The sequence below is a fragment of the Dama dama genome, chromosome 2 (genome assembly GCF_033118175.1).
Source record: "Dama dama isolate Ldn47 chromosome 2, ASM3311817v1, whole genome shotgun sequence".
Classification (NCBI taxonomy): domain Eukaryota; kingdom Metazoa; phylum Chordata; class Mammalia; order Artiodactyla; family Cervidae; genus Dama; species Dama dama.
The window spans coordinates 24,142,684-24,165,647 of NC_083682.1; the positions used below are offsets into that span (position 1 = coordinate 24,142,684).

General features: G+C 38.6%; 2 protein-coding genes across 2 annotated transcripts; both read left to right on the forward strand.

The window, feature by feature from the left end:
* Positions 1 to 11,569: 11,569 nt before the first annotated feature.
* Positions 11,570 to 12,502, forward strand: LOC133068236 (olfactory receptor 10N1-like). Its single transcript, XM_061159417.1, has one exon. The coding sequence runs from the start codon at positions 11,570 to 11,572 to the stop codon at positions 12,500 to 12,502; it is 933 nt and encodes a 310-aa protein (XP_061015400.1).
* Positions 12,503 to 20,505: 8,003 nt separating this feature from the next.
* LOC133068243 (putative olfactory receptor 10D4) lies at positions 20,506 to 21,444 on the forward strand. Its single transcript, XM_061159429.1, has one exon. It carries the CDS (start codon positions 20,509 to 20,511, stop codon positions 21,442 to 21,444), a length of 936 nt encoding a protein of 311 aa, XP_061015412.1. The 5' UTR covers positions 20,506 to 20,508.
* The last annotated feature ends 1,520 nt before the right edge of the window (positions 21,445 to 22,964 follow it).

The window sequence follows — 22,964 nt, forward strand, 5'->3', positions numbered from 1 at the left end:
GAGAAAAAATTTTAAGAGATTATAGTTGCAAATTTCCCCAACATGGAAAAGAAAATAGCCAATCAATCAGTTCTAATGAGATGGATAAAACTGGAGCCCATTATACAGAGTGAAATAAGCCAGAAAGGTAAACACCAATGCAGTATACTAACACATATATATGGAATTTAGAAAGATGGTAATGAAAACCCTATATGCAAGACAGAAAAAGAGACACAGATGTATAGAACAGACTTTTGGACTCTGGGAGAAGGCGAGGGTGGGATGATCTGAGAGAACAGCATCAAAACATGTATATTATCAAGTGTGAAACAGAACGCCAGTCCAGGTTGGATGCATGAGACAAATGCTCGGGGTTAGTGCACTGGGATGACCCAGAGGGATGGGATGGGGAGGGAGGTGGGTGGGGGGATCGGGATGGGGAACACATGTAAATCCGTGGCTGATTTATGTCAATGTATGGCTAAAACCACTACAATATTGTAAAGTAATTAGCCTCCAACTAATATAAATAAATGAAAAAGAAAGAAAGAAAGAAAGAAAATAGCCAATCAAGTCCAAGAGGCACAAAGAGTCCCATACAAGATAAACCCAAGGAGAAACATGCCAAGACACACTGATCAAACTAACAAAGACTAACACAAAGAAAGAATATGAAAAGCAGCAAGGGAGAAGCAACAAGTAACATACAAGGGAAACCCCATTTGCTTAACTGCTGATCTTTCAGCAGAAACTCTGCAGGCCAGAAGGGAATGGCAGGATATATTTAAAGTACTGAAAAGGAAAAATCTACAACTAATATTCCTGTACCCAGCAAGGATCTCATTCAAAATTGATGGGGAAATAAAACTTTTTTCAGACAAGCAAAAGTTAAGAGAATTCAGTACTTCCAAACCAGCTTTACAATAAATGTAAAAGGGACTTGTATAGTCAAGAAATACAACAGAAGAAAAAAGATCTACAAAATCAACCCCAAACAATTAGAAAATGGCAATAGGAACATATATATCAACAATTACTTTAAATGTAAATGGATTAAATGCTCCAACAAAAAGACACAGGCTGGCTGAATAGATACAAAAAGAAGACCCATATATTTGCTGTCTACAAGAAACCCACTTCAGACCTCAAGACACATATAGGCTGAAAGTGAAAGGATGAAAAAATATATTCCATTCAAATGGGAAGCAAAATAAAGCTGGAGTAGTAGTCCTCATATCAGACAAAATAGACCTTGAAAATAAGGAAGGCTACACAATATAAAAATGGACACTATATAATGATCAAGGGACCAATCCAAGAGGAAAACATAACAATTGTAAATATCTATGCACCCAACATAGAAGCACCTCAATACATAAGACAAACACTAACAGACATAAAAGGAGAAATTGACAGTAACACAATAACAGTAGGAGACTTTAATACCCCACTCACACTAATGGACAGATCATCAAAACAGAAAATTAATAAGGAAGCACAAGTCTTAAATGACACATTAGATGAGATGGATCTCATTGATATCTTCAGGACATATCATCCAAATGCAGAAGAATACACCTTCTTCTCAAGTGCACATGGAACATTCTCCAGGATAGACCACATCTTGGGTCACAAATCTAACCTCAGTAAATTTAAGAAAATTGAAATCAGATCAAGCATCTTCTCTGACCACAAAGCTATGAGACTAGATATCAATTATAAGAGAAAAAAAAAACTGTAAGAAACACAAACATATGATTAAACAACATGTTTCTAAACAGCTAACAGAAGAAATCAAAAGGGAAATCACAAAATTTCTAGAAACAAATGACAATGAGAACACGACAACTCAAAATATATGAGATACAGCAAAAGCAGTTCTAAAAGGAAAGTTTATAGCAATATAGTTCTACCTCAAGAAACAAGAAAAACATTGAACAGACAACCTAACTTTACACCTAAAACAATTGGAAAAAGAAGAACACACACACAAAAAAAAACAAAATTAGTAGAAGGAAAGAAGTCATAAAGATCCAAGCAGAAAGAAATGAAAAAGAGACAGTAGTAAAGATTAATAAAACTAAAAGTTGGTTCTTTGAGAAGGTAAATAAAATTGACAAACCCTTAGCCAGACTCATCAAGAAAAAAAGAGAGAAGAATGAAATCAATAAAATTAGAAATGAAAAACAAGAGGTTACAACAGACAATGCAGAAATACAAAGGATTATAAAAGATGATTATGAACAACTACATGGCAATAAAATAGATAACCTGGAAGAAATGGACGGATTCTTAGAAAAGTTCAATCTCCTAAGACTGAACCAGGAAGAAGTAGAAATTATGAACAACCCAATTACAAGCACTGAAATTGAAGCTATGATTTTAAAAAATCTCCCATGGAATATTACTCAGCCATTAAAAAGAATTCATTTGAATCAGTCCTAATGAGATGGATGAAACTGGAGCCCATTATACAGAGTGAAGTAAGCCAGAAAGATAAAGAACATTACAGCATACTAACACATATATATGGAATTTAGAAAGATGGTAACGACAACCCTATATGCAAAACAGAAAAAGAGACACAGAAGTACAGAACAGACTTTTGAACTCTGTGGGAGAAGGTGAGGGTGGGATGTTTCAAAAGAACAGCATGTATATTATCTATGGTGAAACAGATCACCAGCCCAGGTGGGATGCATGAGACAAGTGCTCGGGCCTGGTGCACTGGGAAGACCCAGAGGAATCGGGTGGAGAGGGAGGTGGGAGGGGGGATTGGGATGGGGAATACATGTAACTCTATGGCTGATTCACATCAATGTATGACAAAACCCACTGAAAAAATAAATAAATAAATAAAGGGGAAAAAAAATCTCCCAAAAAAACAAAAGCCCAGGACCATGTGGCTTCACAGGAGAATTCTATGAAACATTTAGAGAAGAGCTGATGCCTATCCTTATAAAACTCTTTCAAAAAATTGCAGAGGAAGGACCATTTCCAATTTCATTCTTAAGGCCACCATCACCCTGATACAAAATCCATACAAAGACAACACAAAAAAAAGAAAACTACAGGCCAATATCACTGACGAACATAGATGCAAAAATCCTCAACAAAATTTTAGCAAACAGAACTCAGCAACACATCCAAAAGCTCATACACCATGATCAAGTTGGGTTTATTCTAGGGATGCAAGGATTCTTCAATATATGGAAATCAATCAATGTGATACACCATATTAACAAATTGAAAGATAAAAACCATATGATCATCTCAATAGATGCAGAAAAAACCTTTGATAAAATTCAGCACCTATTTATGACTAAAACTCTTCAAAAAATGGGCATAGAAGGAACCTATCTCAACACAGTAAAGGCCATATATGATAAGCCTACAGAAAACTTTGTTCTCAATGGTGAAAAACAAAGCATTCCACCTAAGATCAGCAACAAGACAAAGGTGTCCACCTTCACCACTATTATTCAACATAGTTCTGGAAGTTCTAGCTACAGCAATCAGAAAAAGAAATAAAAGGAATCCAGATCAGAAAAGAAGTAAAGCTCTCACCATTTGCAGATGACATGATACTGTACATAGAAAACCCTAAAGCTAGTATCAGAAAATTACTAGAGCTAATCAGTGAATTTAGCAAAGTTGCAGGATACAAAATCAATACACATAAATCACTTGCATTTCTATATACTAACAATGAAAAATCAGATAGAGCAATTAAGAAATCAATCCCACTCACCATTGCAACAAAAAGAATTAACTATATAGGAATAAACTTACCTAAGGAGATGAAAGAACTGTACACAGAAAATTATAAGACACTAATGAAAGAAATCAAAGATGACATAAACAGATGGAGAGATATTCCATGTCCCTGGGTAGGAAGAACCAATATTGTGAAAATGACTATACTACCAAATGCAATCTACAGATTCAATGCAATCCCTATCAAATTACCAATGACATTTTTCACAGAACTAGAACAAAAAATTTCACAATTCATATGGACACACAAAAGACCCCAAATAGCCAAAGCAGTCTTGAGAAAGAAGAATGGAGCTGGAAGAATCAACCTTCAGGATTTCAGATTAAAATACAAAGCTACAGTCATCAAGACATTATGGTACTGGCACAAAAACAGAAATATAGACCAATGGAACAAGATAGAAAGCCCAGAAATAAACCCATGCACCAATGGGTACCTTATTTTTGACAAAGGAGGCAAGAATGTATAAGGTGGCAAAGACAGCCTCTTCAGTAAATGGTGCTGAGAAAACTGGACAGCTACATATAAAAGAATGAAATTAGAACACTTCCTAACACCATACACAAAGATAAACTCAAAATGGATTAAAGACCTAAAAGTAAGACCAGAAACTATAAAATTCTTAGAGGAAAACAAAGGCAGAACACTCAATGACATAAGTCAAAGTAGAATCTTCTATGACACACCTCCTAGAATAATGGAAATAAAAAAATTAATAAATAAACAAGTGAGACCTGATTAAACTTAAAAGCATTTGCACAGCAAAGGAAACCATAAGCAAGGTGAAAAGAAAAGCTTCAGAATGGGAGAAAATGATAGCAAATGAAACAACTGACAAAGGATTAATTTCCAAAACATAAAAGCAGCTCATACAACTCAATACCAGAAAAAACAAGCAACCCAATCAAAAAGTGGGTAAAGACCTAAACAGATATTTCTCCAAAGAACACATCCAGATGGCTAACAAACACATGAAAAGATGCTCAACATCGCTCATTATTAGAGAAATGCAAGTCAAAACTGCAATGAGATATCACCTAACACTAGTCAGAATGGCCATCACCAAAAAGTCTACAAACAATAAATGCTGGAAGGGTGTGGAGAAAAGGGAAAACTCTTGCACTGTTGGTGGGAATGTATACTGATACAGCCACTATGGAGGTCAGTATGGAGATTCCTTTAAAAAATAGGAATAAAACCACCATATGACCCAGCAGTTCCACTCCTAGGCATATACTCTGAGGAAACCAAAATTGAAAGAGACACATGTATCCCATTGTTCACTACAGCACTATTTACAATAGCTAGAACATGGAAGCAACTTAGATGTCCATCAACAGATGAATGGATAAAGAAGCTGTGGTATATATGCACAATGGAATATTCAGTTCAGTTCAATTAAGTTCAGTCTCTCAGTCATGTCCGACTCTTTGTGACCCCATGAAGAGCAGCACGCCAGGCCTCCCTGTCCATCACCAACACCCAGAGTTCACCCAAACCCATGTCCATTGAGTCGATGATGCCATCCAACCATCTCATCCTCTGTCATCCCCTTCTCCTGCCCTCAATCTTCCCCAACATCAGGGTCTTTTCAAATGAGTCAGCTCTTCGCATCAGGTGGCTAAAGTATTGGAGTTTCAGCTTCAGCATCAGTCCTTCCAACGAACACCCAGGACTGCTCTTCTTTAGGATGGACTGGTTATATCTCCTTGCAGTCCAAGGGACTCTCAAGAGCCTTCTCCAACACGACACTTCAAAAGCATCAATTCTTCAGTGCTCAGCTTTCTTTATAGTCCAACTCTTACATCTATACATGACCACTGGAAAAACCATAGCCTTGACTAGACAGACCTTTGTTGGCAAAGTAATGTCTATGTTTTTTAATATGCTGTCTAGGTTGGCCATAACTTTCCTTCCAAGGAGTAAGCGTCTTTTAATTTCATGGCTGCAATCACCATCTGCAGTGATTTTGGAGCCCAAAAAAACAAAGTCAGTCAGTTTCCACTGTTTCCCCATCTATTTGCCATGAAGTGATGGGACCAGATGCCATGACCTTAGTTTTCTGGATGTTGAACTTTAAGCCAACTTTCTCACTCTCCTCTTCCACTTTCATCAAGAGGTTCTTTAGTTCTTCTTCACTTTCTACCTTAAGGGTGGTGTCATCTGCATATCTGAGGTTATTGATATTTCTCCTGGCAATCTTGATTCCAGCTTGTGCTTCTTCCTGCCTAACGTTTCTCATGATGTACACTGCATATAAGTTAAATAAGCAGGGTGACAATATACAGCCTTGACATACTCCTTTTCCTATTTGGAACCAATCTGTTGTTCCATGTCCAGTTCTAACTGTTGCTTCCTGACCTGCATACAGGCTTCTCAAGAGGCAGGTCAGGTGGTCTGGTATGCCCATCTCTTTCAGAATTTTCCACAGTTTATTGTGATCCCCACAGTCAAAGGCTTTGGCATAGTCAATAAAGCAGAAATAGATGTTTTTCCGGAACTCTTGCTTTTTCGATGATCCAGAGGATGTTGGCAATTTGATCGCTGATTCCTTTGCCTTTTCTAAAACCAGCTTGAACATCTGGAAGTTCACAGTTCACGTACTGCTGAGGCCTGGTTTGAAGAATTTTGAACATTACTTTACTAGCATGTGAGATTAGTGCAATTGTGCAGCAGTTTGAGCATTCTTTGGCATTGTCTTTCTTTGGGATTGGAATGGAATATTACTCAGCCATAAAAAGAAACACATTTGAATCAGTTCTAATGAAGTGGATGAACCTAGAACTTATTATACAGAGTGAAGTGAGTCAGAAAGAGAAAGATAAATACCCTATTTTAACACATGTATTTGGAATCTAGTAAAATGGTACTGAAGAATTTACTTACAGGGCAACAGTGGAGAAACAGACATAGAGAATAGACTTATGGATATGGGGAGAGGGGAGGAGACGATGAGATGTATGGCAAGAGTAACATGGAAACTTACATTACTGTTTGTAAAGCAGATAGCCAACTGGGATTTGGTGTATGGCTCAGGAAACTCAAAAAGAGGCTCTGTATCAACCTAGAGGGGTGGGATGGGGGCGGGGGGAGATGGGAGGGAACTTCAAAAGGGAGGGAATATATGTATACCTATGGCTGACTCATGTTGAGGGTTTGCCAGAAAACAGCAAAATTCTGTAAAGCAATTATCCTTCAATAAAAAATAAATTAATTAAAAAAAAATAAAGGAAGGAAACTGACTCTGGATGGATGCTACTAGATGGATGAAGCTTGAGATTATTTTAAGTGAAATAAGCAGCCACAAAAAGACAAATTCTGTAGAATTCCATCTATACAGGGTGTTTAGAGTAGTTAGATGATAGATAAGAAGGTAGGAAGTTGTTTGCCAGGGGCTGGGGGAGAAGAAGATACATTTGTTACTCACTCCTGGTGTCCAACTCTTTGAGACACCAGGGACTGTAGCCCACCGGGCTCCTCTGTCCATGGAATTCTCCAGGCAAGAATACTGGAGTGGGTTGCCATTCCCTTCTCCAGAGGATCTTCCTGACCCAGGGATTGAACCTGGGTCTCCCACATTACAGCCAGAGACTTCTTTACTGTATGAACCACCAGGGAAGACCCAGGGGAAGAGAGATTGTTGTTTAATGTATATAGTTTCCTTCTGCAAGGTGAAAAAGTCCTGAAGTTATAGTATGAATATACATAGCACTACTGAACTGTATACTTAAAATGGTTAAGATGATAAATGTAATGCTTTGTACTGCTTTTCCACTATTTAAAAATGAGGCTCCTTTGGAATAGACATGTATACACTGCTGTATTTAAAATGGATAATCTACTGTATAGCACAGGGAAATCTCAATGTTATGTGGCAACCTGGACAGGAGGGGAATTTGGGAGAGAATGGACACATGTATATGTATGGCTGAGTCCCTTTGCTCTTCACCGGAAACTATCACAACATTGTTAATCAACTATACTCCAATATAAAATAAAAAGTTAAAAACGTTAAAAAAATAAATAAAAATAAGCCTCTTTATCTGGTTCTCACATATCCTGGGATTTTTGAGTTTGCTGGTTCTCTCCTTTTTCTTATAACTTCATCTACTCTTGAACCCACTCAAATCACTGTTAAATTGCTGAATACCTCAGTTTCGTGTTTGGTATGGGCAGAAAAAAATCTAGTCTAAGGTAGGCCCCACTGGGGTATGCCTGGAGTTATCATTAGTGTCCTTACTCCTTACCAGACAGAGTGAAATGTGATTGCTTTACAAGTATAATCTAGTTTACCTAAAAAAACCTTACTTAAGGTGAAACAAGGTTAAGGGATGCTGGATAAATCTCTGTGACTTTCACAGGTTTTTGTAAACTGAATTAGAATTCCATCTCCAATCCTCTTACAGCTATCCTCAACATGGCAATTTTGCAAAAATTTGGAAGTAAGTATTTGACCATTTACATACATACACCAAGGCTTCCCTGCAGCTCAGTGGTAAAGATTCCACCTGCAGTGCAGGTTTTGTCTCTGGGTCGGGAAGATCCACTGGAGGAGGAAATGGCAACTCACTCTGGTAATCTTGCCTTGGAAATCCCATGGACAGAGGAGTCTGGTGGGCCACAGTCTATGGGGTCACAAAGAGTCAGACAGTACTGAATGACTGAGTACACATACACACAATACATACACATACACACACACACACACACACACACACACACCCCAAAATATCTTACCTCCCTTTGTTTTCCTTTCAGTACCTCATATTATCTCTTATTCCTATCTTCAAACCATGCAAGCAACCTCCTTTTTTATACCTTCTCTTTTTCCCACATTACTCAATGTCTTGTCTTCTTTATTTAATTTTCCTTCCAAGCCTTCCTAACCCTAATTTTAACCTTAACCCTGAATATACCCCTACAGACCAAGGTCAATTTAATGGTGTTTATGTCCTAGGCTTGATTCTACTGACAAAGATTCATATAGTCAAGGCTATGTTCTTCCCAGTGGTCACATACAGTTTGAGAGCTGGATCAGAAAGAAGGCAGAGTGCCCAAAAAATGATGCCTTCAAATTCTTGTTCTAGAGAAGACTCGTGGGAGCCCCTTGGACAGCAAGGGGATCAAACCAATCAATCTTAAAGGAAATCAACCCTGAATACACATTGGAAGGACTGATGGTGAAGCTGAAGCTCCAGTATATCAGTCACCTGAAGCGAACAGCCAAATTATTGGAAAAGTTTCTGATCCTGGAAAAGATTGAGGGCAAGAGGAGAAGGTGGCAACAAAAGGTGAGATGGCTGGATGGCAACACGGATGCAATGGACTTGAACTTTGGCCAACTTTGGAAGACGGTGAGGGACAGGGAGGTCTGGCGTGCTGCAGTCATAAGGTCACAAAGAGCTGGACACGACTGAGTGACTGAATAACAACAACAGCTTTGTAGTTAAAGGTATGGTTATCATCTTTTTTATTTGTACAGACTGTAAAGTTTTTTTCAAGTCAGTCTTCATGCTTCAAAGTATTAAAAATAATCAAGGATAAATCGGATGGTAGGATTACTCACTTTAACCTTTTATCATTAGTTAGATTTGCAACAAAAATATTAAGCTTACTTTTCAAATTGAATTCCAGATGTACTTGGAATAATGTAGCTACCTAAATACGAACTAAGATGCCAAGTACTATAAAAATTAAATTTCAAATTATAGCTTAAAATTCTATATGACCTCCTAGAATGTTTCTTCCCCATTTTCTCCTGGCTTAGGCCTTTATTTCCTCTAACCTTTGGAGGACTGTCCAACTCTATTCCATTGTACCCCATATCCTAGACACAGAGGTGGTCATGAGATTCAGCCAAAGAAATCAGGTTTGAATCTAAAACCCTGGAAGCAATTGATGGTTGAATCTGAATCACCTAATGGCAGGGCCCTGAGGATACACCACAAGTTCTTACTGTTGAGGAGCTGCCCTAGTTCCCAGCCTTCCATGAGCCCAGTTTTTCATCAATTTCTTTAGTTTTTGAAGCTACTACACTTACTATTTCTTGCAATAAATCGATCCTATTAACACAAGTATCAAAATAATATGTATGCATGTATGTATGTGTCAGTTGCTCAGTAGTGTCCAACTCTTTGTGACCCCATGGACTGTAGGCACCAGGATCCTCTGTCCATTGGATTTTCCAGGCAAGAATACTGGAGTGGGTTGCCATTCCGTTCTCCAGAGGAAATCCCAACCCAGGGGTCAAACCTGGGGACTCCTGTATTGAAGGCATATTCTTTACCATCTGACCCACCAGGGAAGCCCCAAAATAACATAATTCATTAATTAAAACAACATATACACATGAAAAAGTAGTAAATACATAAATGTACCTATAAATATGTGATATGTGTGCCAAATGAATTTTTAAATTATGTTATTATTCCATTGACGTGTATTTTACAAAGATAATCATAAAAGATTTCATCTTTAATCAGTTTCCTTCTCTTTCTGTCTCATTACTAAGGTGTAATTATACCAAGCAGTTAATTGCTTCCTTGCTTAATAGGCTCTCTGACTTGGGGGATTAACACCCAAAGGAAGACCAAGGTTACTTAAAGCTTGTTTGGGAATTATTGCAGTTCCTAGAGTCAAAGAGGAAATAATATTGCAAGAAAGAAAAGCACACTGAGATTTTTGACATTCTGTTTGAAAGTGATGGGAAAAGAGAAGAATTCTGAAGGTCTACCAGCAGACTGCAAGCGGATGAGAATTCTGCAGGACAAGACTGCTTCCTTTTCCTGCAGTAGGAGAGAAAAGTGACATTCAACTCAAATAGCACTAGCCAGTTATGTTCCCTCTTTGCCTTGTTAGTTCCCAAATTTTGTGCTTTATTTTTTAAAAATAATTGATTATCACCCTCTCCCACCCATCATAACCACCAAAATAAAATAAAGTAAGCACAGAGCTAGAACTAGATAGGGTTTTAGGCAGTAGAATTGATGGATTGATCTATGATTCGGTGACTTCACTGTGTTGGAAAAGTTAAAGCAATTTGGAAAAGATATGGAGGTGTTCAAAAAATGAAAATAGGAAAGCAGTCTCTAATATGCATACTCCTGAGCTGTCTACTGCCATAAAGTTGTTGTAGTTTAGTCGCTAAGTTCTATCTGACCCTTTTGTTAACCCATAGACTATGGCCTGCTAGGCTGCAGTGTGTGGGGGATTTTCCCAATAGGAATACTGGAATAGGTTGCCATTTCCTTCTCCAGGGGATCTTCCAGACCCAGGGATTGAACTTGAGTCTCCCACTTCTCCTGCATTGCAGGTGAATTCAATACCACTGAGCCACCAGGAAAGTACTTCCTAGCCCCTCAGTGTTCTTGGTAGAATTTCTAATTAACTTCAACATCATCTTGATGTTTAAACAAAGGTTGTAGTTGTTAGTATCACTAAGTCATGTCTGACTTTTATGCCATCCCATAGACTGTAGCATGCCTGGCTCCTCTACCCTCCACTATCTCCCAAAATTTGTTCAAGTTTAAGTCTATTGAGTCATTGATGTTATCTAACAATCTCACTCTCTGCCACCCTCTTCTTTTTCCTTCAATCTTTCCCAGCATTAGGGTCTTTTCCAAGGAGTTGGCTCTTCAGATCAGATGGCCAAAACTTTTCAGCTTCAGCAACAGTCCTTCCAGTGAATATTGAGGATTGATTTCTTTTTGGATTCAGAGTGACGATGAATGTATTGGTATTGTGTCTTTCACAGCCTACACCTTCATGCTTCCCTGTCTTTGATCTCCCCTAGACCTTCCTCCCAGGAACATGAGGAACCACACAGAGCTGAATGAGTTCGTCCTACTGGGAATACCTCAGTCAGAGGGACTGGAGACTGTGCTCCTTGTCATCTTCTCATTTATTTACCTCTTCACCCTGCTGGGAAATTTGCTCATCCTTCTAGCAATTGTCTCCTCCTCGACCCTTCACACTCCCATGTACTTCTTCTTGGGACTCCTATCGATTTTGGACATGCTGTTCCCCTCTGTCACCTGTCCCAAGATGCTATTCTATCTCTCTGGCCAGAGCCGAGCCATATCTTATAAGGGATGTGCTCTTCAGCTCTTCTTTTATCATTTCCTGGGTTCTACGGAAGGCTGCCTCTATTCCGTGATGGCTTATGATCGTTTTGTTGCCATCTGTCACCCACTGAGGTATATGCTCATCATGAGACCTGGAGTCTGTGTTGGTTTGGTCGTGGCAGCCTGGTTGGTGGGTTGTCTTCATGCCACCATCCTGACATCCTTTACCTTTCAGCTACCCTACTGCAGCCCTAATCGGGTGGACCACTTCTTCTGTGACATTCCTGCTGTCTTACCCCTGGCCTGTGCTGACAGCTCGCTGGCCCAGAGACTGGGTTCCACTAATGTTGGCTTTCTGGCTTTAATGCTTTGGTTGAGTGTTTGTGTCTCCTACACACGCATTGGGATTGCCATTTTGAGGATCCGTTCAGCAGAGGGCAGGCAGAAAGCTTTCTCTACCTGCAGTGCCCACCTCACTGCCATCCTCTGTGCCTTTGGACCTGTAACCATCATCTATCTGCAGCCCACACCCAACCCGTTTCTCAGTGCCATGGTGCAAATATTAAATAATATTGTCTCACCCATGCTGAACTCATTAATCTATTCTTTAAGGAACAAGGAGGTGAAAACCTCACTAAAGAGGGTATTCTATAATGTAGTATTTACTGCTCTGGACTAAATTATGAGTTTTGTAAAGGATTTTAGATTTATTGTCTTTTAACACCATTCTCCTATTTCTTCTTTGAAAAAAAAAATTGTAGTATAGCTTTTTTACAATGTTTTGTTCATTTCTTCTGTACCTTAAAATTAATCAGCCATACCCACGCATGTGCTAAGCTGCATCAGTCGTGTCTGACTCTTTGCAATTCCATGGACTATAACCCACAAGGTTCCTCTGTCCGTGGGATTCTCAAGGCAAGAATACTGGAGTGGGTTGCTATTTCCTACTCCAGGGGATCTTCCTAAGCCAGGGATCAAATTCGTGTCTCTTGTATCTCCTTCTTTGGCAGGTGGGTTCTTTATACCCACTCAAATATCCCCTCTTTTTTGGATTTCCTTCCCATTTAGGTCACCACAGAGCACTGAGTAGAGTTCCCTGTGCTACAGTGTCGGCTTCTATCCATTATCTGTCTTATACATAGTATCAATAATATTTATGTGTCAGTCCCAATCTCCCAATTCATCCCACCACCACCCCCCATTTTCAACTTGGTATCCATATGTCTATTCTCTACCTGTGTCTCTATTTCTTCTCTGCACATAAGATAATCTGTTTCTTCTTTTTCGTTTGCTTTATTTTTTAAAATTTTTATTTTTTATTGGTGTATAGCCAGTCAACTATGTTGTGATAATTTCAGATGAAGAGCAAAGGGACTCAGCCATTCATATACATGTATCAATTTCCTCCAAACTCTGCTCCCTTTTAAATGAATAAATAGATCATAGAAAATGCTTCCTCACATTTGTCTTATTCGCTGTTGTATCCACAGGACATGGCTCAGTGATCTAGTAAGTGCTATGCACGAGTTTATTAAGTAAATGAATGGGTACCACTTAACCTTTTAAATTTGATGAAATTGAATATTTATTTACTATAAACAGAAACATAATTTCAATAACTGGGAAACAGAAAAACCACATACACTGATTTAAATACATATCCTCTTAAAGTTGAGGAAATGTGAAAACCAAATCTGGATGAACTCTAAACACTATTCTCAATTCTCAGTTCTCAAATCAGTATTGTGATGACTGGCATTGCAAAACAATTAAATCAGTTTAAATCTTTCCTGTTATAGCACACTACAAAAATTTTATTTAAAACATACATGCTCACACACACAAGCAAACACCAGTTCTTAAAATCTCACTCCATCAACAACACAACAAAAACAAAGAACTTGATTCCAAAAAGTGGGCAGAAGACCTCAATAGACATTTTTCCAACGAAGACACATAGGTGGCTAATAAACACATGAAAAGATGCTCAACATCACTCATTATTAGAGAAATGCAAGTCAAAACTACAATGAGATATCATACACCCATCAGAATGGTGATCATCAAAAGATCTATAAACAGTGAAGGCTTGAAAGAGTGTAGAGTAAAGGGGACTCTCTTATACTGTTGGTGGGAATGTAAACTGATACAGACACTCTATAGGGCAGTATGGAGATTCCCTCAAAATTATGAATAAAACTACCATATGACTCAACAGTTCTACTACTGGGCATAATCCCTGTGGAAACCATAATTGAAAAAAAGACACAAGTTTTGAAATATTCACTGCAGCACAATTTACAATTGCACATGGAAGCAGTTTTTATGTCCATCAACAGATGAATGGATAAAGAAGCTGTGTTACATATGTACAATGGAATATTACTCAACCATTAAAAGAATGCAGTTGAGACAGTTCTAATGAGGTTGATGAACCTAGAGCCTATTATACAGAATGAAGTAACTCAGAAAGAGAAAAACACATATCATATATTAATGAAAATGCACAATAAACTGTGTAAATTCTGAAAGAGATGGGAACACCAGACCACCTGACCTGCCTCTTGTGAAACCTTTATGCAAGTCAGGAAGCAACAGTTAGAACTGGACATGGAACAACAGACTGGTTCCAAATAGGAAAAGGAGTATGTCAAGGCTGTGTATCGTCACCCTGCTTGTTTAACTTATATGCAGAATACATCATGAGAAATGCAGGCTGGAAGAAGCACAAGCTGGAATCAAGATTGCTGGGAGAAATATCAATAACCTCAGCTATGCAGATGACACCACCCTTATGGCAGAAAGTGAAGAGGAACTGAAAAGCCTCTCGATGAAAGTGAAAGAGGAGAATGAAAAAGTTGGCTTAAAGCTCAACATTCAGAAAACTAAGATCATGGCATCTGGTCCCATCACTTCATGGCAAATAGATGGGGAGACAGTGGAAACAGTGTCAGACTTTATTTTGGGGGGCTCCAAAATCACTGCAGATGGTGATTGCAGCCATGAAATTAAAAGACGCTTACTCCTTGGAAGGAAAGTTATGGCCAACCTAGATAGCATATTAAAAAGCAGAGACATTACTTTGCCAACAAAGGTCCATTTAGTCAAGGCTATGGTTTTTCCAGTAGTTATGTATGGATGTGAGAGTTGGACTGTGAAGAAAGCTGAGTGCCGCAGAATTGATGCTTTTGAAGTGTGGTGTTGGAGAAGACTCTTGAGAGTCCCTTGGACTGCAAGGAGATCCAACCAGTCCATCCTAAAGGAGATCAGTCCTGGGTGTTCATTGGAAGGACTGATGCTGAAGCTGAAACTCCAGTACTTTGGCCACCTGATGTGAAGAGTTGACTCATTGGAAAAGACCCTGATGCTGGGAGGGATTAGGGGCAGGAGGAGAAGGGGACGACAGAGGATGAGATGGCTGGATGGCATCACCAACTAGATGGACATGAGTTTGAGTAAACTCCATGAGTTGGTGATGGACAGGGAGGCCTAGCGTGCTGCGATTCATGGGGTCACAAAGAGTCGGACACGACTGAGCAACTGAACTGAACTGATGGAATCTAGAAAGCTGGTACTGACGAAGCTATTTGCAGGGCAGCAATGGAGATGTAGACATAGATAACAGACTTGTTGACACAGAGGCAGGGAATGAGTGGTGGGACAAATGGAGGGAATAGCATGGAAACATACATTATCATGTGTAAAATACATAGACAGTGAGAATTTGCTATATGATGCAGGGAGCTCAGAAAGGTGCTCTGTGACAACCTAGAGGGACAGGATGGGGAGGAAGGTGGGAAGGAGGCTCAAGAGGGAGAAAACATATGTATACCTATGGCTGATTCATGTTGATGTATGGCAGAAACCAATGCAATATTGTAAAGCAATTATCCTTCAATTAAAAATAAATTTGAAAAAACAAGTAACTTGATTCAAAAGGGTGTAAAGGACTTAAAAGACATTCTGCAAAGAAGACAACAAGCATATAAAAAGATGTTTAATATCACTACCACTAGGTAAATGCAAATCAAATTCACAAGAAGATGTCATTACAGCCATTAAAATGGCTTTTACTGGGGAAAAAAAAAAAGGCCGGGGGTGAAATGTGGAGAAACTGGAACCATTGTGCGTTGTTGGTGGAAACTATAAAATGGTACAGCCACTAAGGAAAACAATGTGGAGATTCCTCAATAAATTTAAAAATAACATTACCTGATGATTCACCAATTATACTTTTGAGTATAGATCCAAAAAGGTCCTGAATATTCATATTTATAGCATGTTCAAAGCAGCATTATTCACAAGAGATAGGTAGGAGGTGAAAGCTATTCATGTTCATTAACGATAAGTGGATAGTCAAAATGTGGTATACACATACATGGAATATTATTCCCACTTTAAAAAGGAAGGAAATTGACACAGTTGTATGCTACTAGATGGATGAACCTTGAGGAGATTATGTTAAGTGAAATAAGCAGCTACAAGAAGACAGATACTGTAGGACTCCAGCTATACTGGGTGTTTAGAGTAGTTATACGACAGGTAAGAAGGTAGGAAGGTGATTCCCAGGGGCTGGAGAAGAGGAAGATAGATTGTTGTTTAATCTATATAGTTTCCTTTTGCAAGATGAAAAAGTTCTAAAGTTTGGTTGCACTGTAGAATGAATATATATAATACTACTGTACTGTATACTTAAAATGGTTAAGATGGTAAATTTTATGCTTTATATTGCTTTTCCACTATTTAAAAATGAAACTCCTTTGGGAAGGACATGTACACATTGCTATATTTAAAATGGATAATCTACTGTATAGCACAGGGAACTCTGCTCAATGTTATGTGGTATCATGAATGGGACAGAAGTTTGTAGGAGAATGAATACATGTGTATGTATGTCTGAGTCCCTTGGCTGTTCACCTGAATCTATCACAACATTGTTAATCAGCTATACTCCAATATAAAATAAAAACTTCTTCAAAATTGAATAAAAATAAGCCTCCTTTATCTGGTTCTCACATAACCTGGGAATTTTGAGTTTGCTAGTTCACTTTTTCTTATAACTTCATCTACCCTTGAACCCACTCATATCACTGTTAAATTGTTGAATACCTCAGTCTGGTGCAGACAGAGAAGAGTCTGAGAAATCCAGCATAAGGTGGGCCTTAGGGGGTCTTCCTGGAGTTATCATTTATGTCCTACCTAATTACCAGACAGTGTGTAATGCAATTTCTTCACAAGTATTACCTAGTTTATCTACAAAAAGTGCTAGATCACATTACAGAGATAAAACAAGTCTTAGGGATGTTGTGTAAATTTCTGTAAATAACAGTTTTTTTGTGGATAGGATAAGGATTCCATCTCAAACCATCATGCAGCTATACTCAATATAGCAATTTTGCTGAAATTCTTAAAATACATAATGACTTTTTACATAAACACACCAAAACATCTTACCTTAGCTTTTTTTCCTTTCAGCATCCCTGATATATGAGAATGTTCCCATATTATCTCTTATTCCTGCTTTAAACCCTCCAAGCACCCCTCCTTTTTTATACTTCCTTTTTTCCCTCCGGTTGTTCAACGCCTTTTCCATTTTCTATTTATTTTTCCTTCCTAGACTTCCTCACCCTAATGAAAGTGAAAGTCACTCAGTCAGTCTGGCTCTTTGCGACCCCATGACTGTAGTCTGCATGACGCTCCTCTATCCATTGACTTCTCCAGGCAAGAATACTGGAGTGGGTAGCCATGCCCTTCTCCAGATCTTCCCGACTCAGGGATTGAACCCAGGTCTCCTGAATTGCAGGCAGATTCTTTACCATCTGAGCCACTAGGGAAGCCCTCTCCTGTCTCTAATCCTAAGCCTGAATACACTGTTACACAAGGCCAATTTAATGGTGTTTAAAGGCAATGTCAAAGGCAATGCTACCCTCTTTTTTTTGGACAGCCTGTACAGTTTTTTCAAGTCGATCACCATGCTTCAAAGTATTAAAGATAATCAGAGATAAATAGGATGGTAGAATCATTAACTTTAACATCTTTTTAGCATCAGTTAGATGGGCAAGAAAAATATTGTTTACCTTTTAAATAGAAATCCCAGATGTACTTGGAATAATGTCACTACCTAAATACCAAGTACAATAAAACAGATACTTCAAATTATAGCTTAAAATTCTTTTTCGCCTATTAGCATGTTTCTTCCCCCTGTTTCTCCTAGCTTAGGCCTTTATTTTCCCCACCCTTTGGAGGACTGCCCATTTCTATTCCACTGTACCCTGTACCCTGGCCACAGAGGTGGGCATGAATTTCACCCAAGAAAATCAGATTTGAACCTGAGGCTCCCAGAAGCAATGGGCAGTTGAGGCTGAATCACCTGCTGGCAGGGCCCAGAGGATGCATCACAAGTTCTTACTGTTGAGGAGCTGCCCTAATTCCTAGCCTTCCATGAGCCTAGGTTTTCACCAATTTCTTTAATTTTCTGAGCTAACCCAGTTACTGTTGCTTGCAATAAATCAATCCTACTACCACAAATATTAAAATAATTTATTGATTAAAAGAACACATACACATGAAAAAGCAGTAAATACATAAATGTACCTATAAATGTGATATATGTGCCAAATGAAGTTTTAAATGATTATTCACTGAAGTATGTTTTATAAGGAAACCATAAAAGATTCCCTCTTTAATCAGTTTCCTCCTCTCTCTTTCTCTCTAGGTCTCATTGATAAGGTCTAATTATACCAAGCAGTTAATTTCTCCCTTGCTTAATAAGGACCCTGACTTGGGGGATTAATACCCAAAGGAAGACCAAGGCTACTTACTATCTCCCGTGTTTGGGAATTATTGCAGTTCCTAGAGTCAGAGAGAAATTACTATAAAAGAGAAAAGCACACTCAGATTTTGACATTCTATTTGAAAGTGATTGAAAAAGAGAATTCTGAAGATCTACCAGCAGACTGCAAGTTGATGGGAATTTCGCAGGACAGGGTTACTTCCTTCTTTCAGAGAAGGAAAGCAAAGTAACATTCAATTCAATAGCACCAGCAAGCTATGTTCTGTTTGCTTTGTAAGTGCCCAGATTTTTCCTTCATTTAAAAAAGTTTTGGCTCTCACCCTCTCTCTCCTGTCATAACCATCAAAATAAAATAATAAAGATAGAGCTAGAGCTAGATAGGGTCTTAGGCAGTAGAATTCATGGGTTAATGTATGATTTAAAAAGCTTACTGTGCTGAAAAAGTTAAAACAAGTTGATACTATCAAGGGTGAAACAGATCACAAGCCCAGGTTTGATGCATGAGACAAGTGCTCAGGGCTGGTGCACTGGGAAGACCAAGAGGGATGGGATGGAGAGGGAGGCGGGAGGGGGAATCGGGATGGGGAACACATGTAAATCCATGGCTGATTCATGTCAATGTATGGCAAAAACCACTACAATATTGTAAAGTAATTAGCCTCCAACTAATAAAAATAAATGAAAAAAAGAAAGAAAATCATAAAAAAAAGTTAAAACAAGTTGAAAAAGGCATGAGAAATGTTCAAAAGATGGAAATTGGAAAGGAGTCTCTACTATACCTACCTCTGTGTCTTCTACTGCCATAAAAGTACAATGCTTTTTAGCCTGGATCTGGTTAGACTATTATAGGTTTTGGAGACTGAAATGGAGGCTATTGGTTACTGATATGTATTAAAATCCAGAGCATAAGCATCCTGTTAATGTAATTTTCTGTTCTTTAAGGGCTGTTTAAGACCCCTCTTTTGGCTGGTTTCTCATTGTTGACCCTCATACCCAAGGAGATAATGTGGGAAAGAGTCTGTCTTTTGTATGTGTGGCTTGCATGCATGCAAGCTAATCACCTCAGTCGTGTCTGACTCTTGAGACCCTCCAGACTATAGCCCACCAGGCTCCTCTGTCCATAGGATTCTCCAAGAAAGAATACTGGAGCGGGCTCACATGTCATCCTCCAGGGCATCTTCCCAATCCAGGAATCAAACCCAGGTCTCTTCTGTCTCCTGCACTGGCAGCTGGGTTCTTTACTAGTGTCACCTGGGAAGCCCCTAAAAGTGAAAGTGTTCATTTTTCAGTCCTGTTTGACTCTTTGTCACCCCATGGACTATAGACCACCAGACTCCTCTATCCATGAAATTCTCCAGGCAGGAATACAGGAATGGGTAGCCATTCCCTTCTCCAGAGGATCTTCCTGACCCAGGGATCAAACCTGCATTACAGGCAGACTCTTTACCATCTGATCCTCCAGGGAAGCCCATATATGACTTATATGATCATAAAGGATTTTGGACATTTAAAGTAACCTAGTTGTCTCAGGTGAATATAGGAAACTTGGATAGGACCTTCTTGCGTCTTTAAACTAGTCCTTTTAGAATCACAAAGCAGCATTCAAAATTAATACAATTTAGCAGTGTGTATGAAGCATGAAAGATAGGAGAGTTGTCATGTAAGGATTTCTTGGTGAAACTGTAAGCAGAAACTGCACTGCAAAGAGAGATTCAACATGGAGAGAGGCAGGCCAATCAAGGCAATTCTAAAGGGAAGCACTAGTCTGTTTACATCAGGATTATTTGCTCCTTTTCCATTTTATTTTCTTAAACACAGCCAGTTCACATACATATTCACTTTAACCACAGATTTCTTTTCACAGACACCCAAGACTTGATCCTTCCATAAACATGAGAAATCACACAGTGGTTACTGAATACATCCTGCTGGGAATCCCTGAGACAGAGGGCCTAGAGACTGTGCTCTTTTTCCTGTTCTCATCATTATATTTGTGCACTGTCTTGGGAAATGTGCTCATCCTCATGGCTATCATCTCCTCCTCTCGGCTTCATACCCCCATGTACTTTTTCTTGGCGAACCTCTCTGTGTTTGACCTGGGTTTCTCATCAACAACTGCTCCCAAGATGCTGTCATATCTTTCAGGGCTGAGTCAAGGTATCTCTTTTCAGGGTTGTGCTACCCAGCTCTTCTTCTACCACTTCCTGGGATGTACTGAGGGTTTCCTATACACGGTGATGGCCTATGACCGCTTTGTTGCCATATGCTTTCCTCTGAGATACATGGTCATAATGAATCACAGAGTCTGCACCATCTTGGCCACAGGGACCTGGATGGGTGGCTGTATCCATGCCATTATCCTAACGTCCCTCACCTTCCAGCTGTCATACTGTGGCTCTAACAAGGTGAGCTATTACTTCTGTGACATCCCTGCCATCTTACCTCTAGCCTGTGGGGATACATCTCTAGCCCAGAGGGTAGGTTTTACAAACGTTGGTCTTTTGTCTCTCATTTGCTTTTTTCTCATTCTTGTTTCCTACACCCGCATTGGGATTGCCATCTCAAAACTTCACTCAGCAGAGGGCAGGCAGCGAGCATTCTCGACCTGCAGTGCACACATGACTGCAATTCTCTGTGCTTATGGGCCAGTCATCATCATCTATCTACAGCCCAATCCCAGTGCTTTGCTTGGCGCTATAATCCAGATATTGAATAATCATGTAACCCCCATGCTGAACCCATTGATCTACAGCCTGAGAAATCAGGATGTTAAATCAGCTCTAAGGAATGCATTTCCCAGGAGAGGCTTCGCTCTGAAGAAAAACTAAGAAAAGGTCAAGCTTTGCCGGACAAAGTTTGAGTCTCCATTTCTCAGGACTAATTCTCTTTTGCAGCTTCCAAGGCATGTTGAAATCAAATGTACTCTGAATGGATCTACCACTTAACCTCACCAAGTTTTAAAAGCCATGTCTGCTTTCATATTTTCCTGTGTTTATAATGAAATATAATTACTAGAGTAACTACTGACGTCGATCTTATTCTTGAGCTGCCTGGATTCACTGCCAGAACCGCCACCCTTCCCCTAACATTTCCTCCCTCGTTAAATCTTTGAAAGAGTTCAGAGAACATATTTTCTTTCTCATAATCTCAGTTAAAAGTATTTCCATATATATCTAAAGGGAAGGGAGAATGGAAAAAAAATTCAAGCAAAGCTTGCTTAATACAGAGTATCAGAACTCAATATCCTTTCTGTAGAGTATAACCTCCAATTTACTTTCACACAACACCAAAACTCTAACTTGAGTAATATTTAAGGTAAGATCTATCACATGTGTAGTCTGGTTTGATTTTAATATTTTCCTTGTGTATGCATTCCTTTGAGATCCAGATATTCTTGTATTATTAGATGACTGGAAGGCTGTGAACTTGAATCATGTCTCATTAGCCACTACAAAAATCAGCTTTAGTTTTGTAAAGAAAAAAGGAAACAAAAAGATAGTAAGACAAACAAAAACAGTCAAGTTTAAATGTTGTACTACATGTTTTTCTAAAACAACATCATTGATTGATTTGTCTGTTATAAAAAGCAAGCTGGTTAGAATTTTCATTTAAATTCAGGTAGCAATAAACTTGCCTTTCCATTGAAAATAAGATCTATATAACTTATTTTGATTCTGCTAATCTCTAGGTTCCCTAATGCTAAGGGAAAAAATAGTAAATTTATTATAGAAACTGTTAAATTTTATAGTCTCATTCTCCTTTTGCTTATTTTATTTTGTTTCCTTTTATGTTTTATCTACCAGATATTATTATGACTTTTCCTGTAAGTCACCTTAAGTCCTTTTGGTAAGAACCAGAGAATAAATAATGCACTAAAACAAATAATAATAATGATATTAATAAAGCTGTATTTCAGAAGTTAAGTAGTATTTTTTGTAATGGATTTATTATTTTCTTCTTTCTCTGGCCTTCAATTCCTATCTATCAAAGCAAATGATTGAAAATAAGTTCTCCAAATAGAAACTATAAGCATCACAACAAATGTGGAGTGAGCTGTTAGAAAATATTCAATGGTCTCCCATGGCAGGAGATGCCAATCACCAGTGCTCTAAATTTGTTGTAAAATAATCTCTAATGTGAGATACTGTAATTGAATCTGACAAGCAATTCCGGAGTCACTAGACTTTTCTGGCTAGAAATTCAGAGGACGTTAACCAAGTAACCTTAATTACACGGAAATTGTTTCCAGGTTAGCAACAACTGAAATGAAATATTAAACATATCAAGTGTTAAAGGATAAAATGTAAATAATGGTTGGATTTTCACTCATTGCTTTCATATAAACATC

Coding starts and splice junctions, on each gene's coding strand:
- LOC133068236 (XM_061159417.1), top strand. CDS start 11,570: ATGAGGAACCACACAGAGCTGAATGAGTTCGTCCTACTGGGAATACCT.
- LOC133068243 (XM_061159429.1), top strand. CDS start 20,509: ATGAGAAATCACACAGTGGTTACTGAATACATCCTGCTGGGAATCCCT.